This window comes from Necator americanus, chromosome IV (assembly GCF_031761385.1).
Source record: "Necator americanus strain Aroian chromosome IV, whole genome shotgun sequence".
Lineage (NCBI taxonomy): Eukaryota > Metazoa > Nematoda > Chromadorea > Rhabditida > Ancylostomatidae > Necator > Necator americanus.
In genome coordinates this window covers 33,679,791-33,686,244 of record NC_087374.1, presented here as the reverse complement: position 1 = coordinate 33,686,244, position 6,454 = coordinate 33,679,791, and the positions used below count along the sequence as shown (strand labels likewise).

At 37.4% G+C, this 6,454-nt stretch overlaps 1 protein-coding gene across 1 annotated transcript; it reads left to right on the top strand.

Moving 5' to 3' along the window:
• Positions 1-538: 538 nt before the first annotated feature.
• On the top strand, positions 539-6,098 carry RB195_003560 (uncharacterized protein; the record flags this gene model as incomplete). The annotated part of the gene is made up of 7 exons (XM_064201265.1): positions 539-811; positions 932-1,108; positions 2,905-3,084; positions 3,183-3,229; positions 4,922-5,090; positions 5,334-5,457; positions 6,079-6,098. The coding sequence occupies 7 exons, from the start codon at positions 539-541 to the stop codon at positions 6,096-6,098; spliced, it is 990 nt and encodes a 329-aa protein (XP_064057146.1).
• Between the last annotated feature and the right edge of the window lie 356 nt (positions 6,099-6,454).

Genomic DNA, 6,454 nt, shown 5'->3' with positions numbered 1-6,454 from the left:
GTTGCAGAAATCTTTATGACATTTTCTTGATTTGTTTCTTTTTCCTCTTGTGCTCCTAACTTTTTAGAAACAAAACATAATGATTCAATTTTCTAGAGTCCAGAGGCTAAACTATTTTGTAGATATCCGTGTTCTTCCTGGATTTTGCTGCGTAAAATCGAAAAACGAATTTTAAACCGTAACAGCAAGGCAATGTTGTAAAAAAAAATGACCAATCTTTTCTGAATTTTTTTTCATTTTAACTGCTACTGCATCTTTTTTATTATTTCTCAGTCATATTTCACAATTTTCGAGAACATTGTCGTTTTTTCCAATCACTTTGGCTTTGGTCCTAGGCACCGCTGTGTTTCTCGCACTCCATCATTCATATCGGATTTTCCCCAGCACAACAACCATATGTGCGCAATCTTTTTTTGTTGTTCCGGAAAACTCCATCAATTTTGCACTTTTGTTTTGAATTTATGTGATTTTGGTTCGTGAGTTTATCGAACCTCCGTTTCGTGCTGCGGTAGTCCCGAAAACCATAATGATTTTAGAGATGGACGGGGACTACGTCACAGTAGAGCGGATATCTCTACAACAAGGAGTCTCCTCGATACTATTCCTAAATGTCCTTGAATTATTCCTGCTATTGGGAGCATTTCTATTAAATCTACTATTTCTCTGTGTTCTACTACGATATTCGGTATTTCATATCCATCTAAGAATTATATGCCTACATATCACGTCAGCTATCACACTGATTACCGTATACTCATTAATCCGATCACTGGTCAGCCTATATCAGCTCTTCGGTGGCTCAGTGATTACGGTAAGTGGTGCATTGTTGATTACCTCTGAAATGGACGCACTTTTGGTGCATTTATGATCCAAACTGAAGCAGAAACATTGGCACAAGTGTATAAATAGTTTAAAGGGTACGAGTTTTCAGGAACTGGACGACTCGTCCACTTGTCTCTTCGTTCAAGAAGTGCCCACATGTTTTTGTATGCTTTTCATCGCATTCCCATTACTATTGGTAATCGAACGTGCGATTGCCACCGAAAAAGTTCGAGGATACGAGGATTTTCATTTCCCATCCGGAATGATGCGACTCTGTGTGATTTTCGTAAGTGTGCTGGAAATTTTCGAAATTTTCGAGGACGAGTTTCTCCTTTTCATCCGCTCCCGGATCTCTGAAAAAAAAAACCAGCTATTCAATCGGTTTCATCGAGTCGTCCATGATGCATCCTTCCTATGAAAAAAGTCTCTCAATCAAACGAGAAAAGGAACTTTCGAGAAAAAGATCACTATTATCACTAAGATAATTTTGGATTACTGGATTCTTAGATGATCTTCCAGAATATCCATTTCTAACTCAAATTAAACTGCTGACTTAAATTCTGGAAGAAGAAGCAAAAAAAAAGGATATAAAATTATGTTTCGTTTCCGAATCGTCTAGAGCACGAAAAATATTTTTTGGTTGTTTTTTTCCATCCAAAATCGGATGCTTTTTTCTTAAAGAACGAAGAAATAGGATAGAATCAATAGTTAGATGAATTTCATCTGTTGATAATATTTTCCCATATGGTTTTTTTTTCTCGAAAAATCCTCAGCATTGTCGTAAGCGACTAATGCGTCACATATTATTTCTGCCTTTTGTTTACTTTGGATTGTGTTGCACGCGGCTTCATGGAAACCACTAATATTCCTTTACGTATGCAGCACGTGAGGGTTCTGGGACCTCGGCGTATCAGTCCAAACCTATCGGTCGATCGAGATCCAACCGCGTCCTTCATACGGCCATTACTTCCACTTGAAATAGATGTATTTAGACGGTTATCGATCGTTTTATTACGGTTGATAGATACATTAAAGGATAAAGGATAAAATGTCTTGCATTGATCAATCCGCTGGGGATCCGCTACCACGTTTACTTCAATTCAAAATCGTTTGAAGTTTACGAACGTGTAACTAGAATACAAAATAACATGACTTACGGGAGCTAACCGATGTGTCAAGTCAGTGTTTTTATCCTTCCACACAAGTCTGGTACCAATTGATCGATCCCGGAAGGATGGAGGGCTTGGTGAGCGCTAGGGCGGATTCGAACATCCGATCGATCGTGCAGCCACAGCGGAACTTCTTACCGACTGCGCTACACTCATCCTTTAGATGCATTAGGTCGCTAATAAATCCACACATAACTAATAATTTTTCGAACGGAGAGAAGGCCACAAGCGGTACGACATAGCGTCAATATCCCTGTCACCTTGTTTTCTACCTGTTTAGAGGCAGCATACCACGCATCTGACGAGAGAATCCGCGGCGAAAGCTAAAGATTGGATTGTGGATTGCCTAATCCGGAGTGGTTCCCCTAATCTCTTCCTATTCCTCGTGAAAAGCGGCTTGGAAGACGCTGTTTTTTAACGACGACTTCAGTTGCAACGAGCCACCTTTGCGCACGCGCCGCATCGACGTGCAAGCGGCAGAAGATCGATGATGTCTCCTCACCAGCCTATTCAAGTTAAACCAATGAATAGGCTGCGCAGGGGACCGGAGCGTGTCCATAGAGGAGCGTTCTAATGCACCTCGTGGGAACTAAAGCGGTTCCCACGCCGTTTCTTTTTACGGCGATCAGGGAGAGACGAGCGGAACCACGCCGAGTCCCGGAATCTTCAACCCGATCTCTAGCTTTTTCCGCGGATTTCCTCGTCAGATTTGTGCTATGCTTCCATGAATGTAGCCATCCATGCTACATCTTGTGAAAAACATTTTTTAAGCAGCATTCCTTGCATGAATCAGTGTTCTTCAACCGATTTTTATCCCATATTAATCCAGAAAAAAACAAAAAAATGAAAGTAGGAGAATCAAGCAGAAGTATTTCCTACCACAATAAAAAGAATCTTAAGCGGTTTTTTTCAGTGGATACCAGCGATTGTGTGGCTGATTTTCGACAGTTTCACTTTCGCCTCACAATCCTCAATTTTATCCTGTGAGCTACGAAATTTACGTGAACAATCGTGGATGCAGCGTAGTGTTTGGTATCTGGTCGTCACATTTTTCAATCTTATATTCAGTCTTATGCTTAGAGGACTAACTACGGTAAGTGCAGCCACAATGTCTTATTTTTCAATGATCTTCCCTTCAACCGGTCTTGAAAATGTAGTATAAAATTTATCTGAGCAAAAAAAAAATTACAGAAAAATCAACGTCATGAGGTGGAATCGGTGACGAGCGAACGTAGTCGGTGAGCGATTTGTGATTGATTTTTTTCTTGGAAAAATTTTTTCCTGGTTTTGGGTCGATGGTGTGCCCCCGTTGTGAGGCAGACTCGCGTCGCTTTTATTTGAAGAAAAATAGGCTTTCTAGAACAGCAATCTTACAATTATCGCAGTTCGTGGACCACCTTTCTTCTGCGAGATTTTTTTTTGCTGGAAGATTTTCTGCGTTTCAATATTTTATGCAGATGAATGAGATTTTTGCGGGCAAAGGGGGTTTCGAAAAAAAAACAGTCAAAAACAAGTTGACTAGCTAAAGGATAGCTAAAACCATGTACAGATTTCCAGAGGCTCAGATTCGGAATCGTCAAAAATGTGTCCCTGAGCGGTTCGTGCTGAGACCACTCCGGCTCACATACAGGACGGACAGATTTGTAACCTGAAAACTCAAGACATTCCATTTATACACAAGTTTGGAAGGGTCCCACAAATTCTATGGGTCCTACTTTCAGATAGAGTACAAAAGTCCTGTTAAAAGGGTTTAATCCTAGTGTCTTCCGGAATATCACAGATTTCTATTGAATATTAGGGCAGTTACAAATGGGATGAAATATATGAAGAAGATAATTCAGGTGACATTTGTGGAAATTGCAAGAAAAGAAAGGCAGAAGATTTTTTTTTTGTTTAAAAAATGACAGAATATTTGTTTTTCTTTCTTAGAGATGGATTCATTTAGGATAGTCGATATTCGAGCATTCTTTGCAAAAATTTAATGAATCCTCGACGGAATGATGAGAACCAGTTGAAGGAGAAAAGGGGAAACATTGTGTTTCCGAGGAAAATATGTGAGATTCGTCTAATTGGTTGAGGAATTAGATAAATTTTTATATAAGATATAGGGGTGGAGGGTGGATTTCGATTTTCGATTTCCGGCAGAAGGAATTGCTTAGGTAGCTTCTCATTCGCGCGAATATCTGGATACTGTGGTTTACGCTTCTTCTCCAAGGAATCTCAGCTGTATTTTCAGGAAAAGGCGGATTCTCTGGATAATTCAACTGGAAAATCTTTAAAAAATTTCTCTTAAAGTTCACGACGATTGAAAATGCAACTAAACAGTAGCTGTTTAAGCAGAACAGGAGAGTGAGCAAAAATTTCAAAAGAACTTTCCATCCTATTAGAGGAAATTCTAATTTCAGCGTGAAATGATTTCATATTTCCTCATAACATCTGATTATTTCTCAATTCAACAGTCGATCGTTTATTTTAAAGAGAAATGTATCCAAGATATTCAAAGAAAAAATAGAAATTTTAGTTTGAATCTGATGGAAAAAAGCAAAAAAATTTTGCTGACAAAAATTCGTGTGGGGGTTTGTGATTTTTTCATTGATTAATATTGATTAATTATATATCGTACTTCATACTTTGTATGGATTTTTTTTTTTACGAAGATCGGCATCAATTTCTTGTTCTTAACATTTTTCATCTTTTTCATGTTGTCACACGGGAGAAAAAATCCAGTGCACAAATTTTTTCCAGAATTACAAGTGCTCTTTTTTAAAAAAAAATAAACTAGAGATAATAGATTTACGTGGTTGCTAAAGTCTTACCGTATCGTAACCGTCCGTCATCGAAAATTGACGAAAAGAGTGGCGATGCTCTGAAATTATTATAGATCCATTGCACGATTTTTTCTTCCAGAATTACCGTTGCTTCCCTTCCAGGTACACTCTCTCACACCGTTTCCAGTTACGAGAAAATTCTCGAACATGCTCTTTTCTGGTCTCGTTGCACAGTCTGATTTGTATTTCATTCATTACGATGTGTTTTGTGGATGTGGCTGTCACGGATTTTGGACCGACTAACGACATCTACGCGCTTCTGTTTAGAAAGGTTCGTTCGTCTTCCTTCGTTAGCCCCCTTTGGGGCTACAACCTCATTTGATTTTTGCTGCCTGGCGATTCTCGGTGAATGAAATTTCTAAAGAAAAAAGTCTACTTTTTTTTATAATTTTTACTTTTAACTTTTATAACCTTCTTTTATAACTATAACTTTTATAGCTATAACTTCTTTCTTTTATAACTTTTAATTTTTTCAATTTCAATTTTTAAGCCCGATCATTTTTTGTGCATTTAGGAATTGTGTTTCGTCGTTTCTCCGCTATTTCTGATTTTCTACGCCCTAAATTTCCTTTGTCGACTCGATATTGTGTATGATAAGGCGAAAAAACTTGTTCGAGCTGTGTACGGTTATGAGGAAGGTATGTAGACCTTTTTACAGACCTTTTTTCCATTTTTTTTTCATTTTTCCATTTCTTTTGAGGCTGGTTGTGTGGTTTTATTTTTTCGTATTATTTCGACACCATACGTACAATTTGAAACGAATATAATTCGAAGGAAAAATTGTTCGAAGCTTTAGTTTTCTTAAATTAAAAAATAAATTAAAAATTATAGAAACAAGAATTCGTTCAAAACACAAATTTTCTTCTCACGTCTATCTGTCAGTGAATCGTTCTCGAAGAGAGTGAAATCAAAAAAAAAATAGAAAAAGTAAAATAAAAAACAAGTAAAAAATGAAAATACTGCAAGTAAACAGAGCAAATTAATTTTATAACTGTACTTTCGAAAAATAGGTTTTAAATGTAGGATTTCTAAGATTTCCTGGAAGTTTTTTCCGTTTTTTTCGGGCGTTACTTCTGCGTACTTAAACCTTTTAAGTTCTAAGGTCTTTTTAAAAAAACTGTATCGGTGGAACACGAAGCTTTAGTACTGCACTCCTGAAAAATATCACTTTTATAAATTTAATTATGATTACTTTACCTGCGTCAACAATCTACAGTAACATTGAATTTTCTCATTCTACAGTAACCTAGAATTTTCAGAAAAGAACCTTCTCGCCTAACGTACGTATACGTTGCGTCTATGTCGTTTCACGAATTCATCATATCTCCTATACGTCGTCGTTCAATCAAGGGTTCACATATTGATCTACCGAAGATTCTATTTGATCTCTAGTCGTTATGATCTCTTTGTAGTTGTAGTGGAAATGAACTTTTGAAGGGAAAATATTCATATTTGGATGAATGTGAATAAAGATATTTTTTAAAACCTTCTGTGGTTCCACGTCTATCTTCAAAAGAAAAGGAAAAACTGAAAAAAAGATTAAAATAATCGAGACCGCGGGCGGAGTGGGCATTGTTAGTCGATTTGGAGAAATAACCAGATGCAGTATAACTCAGTTACATAGTTAACCCAATG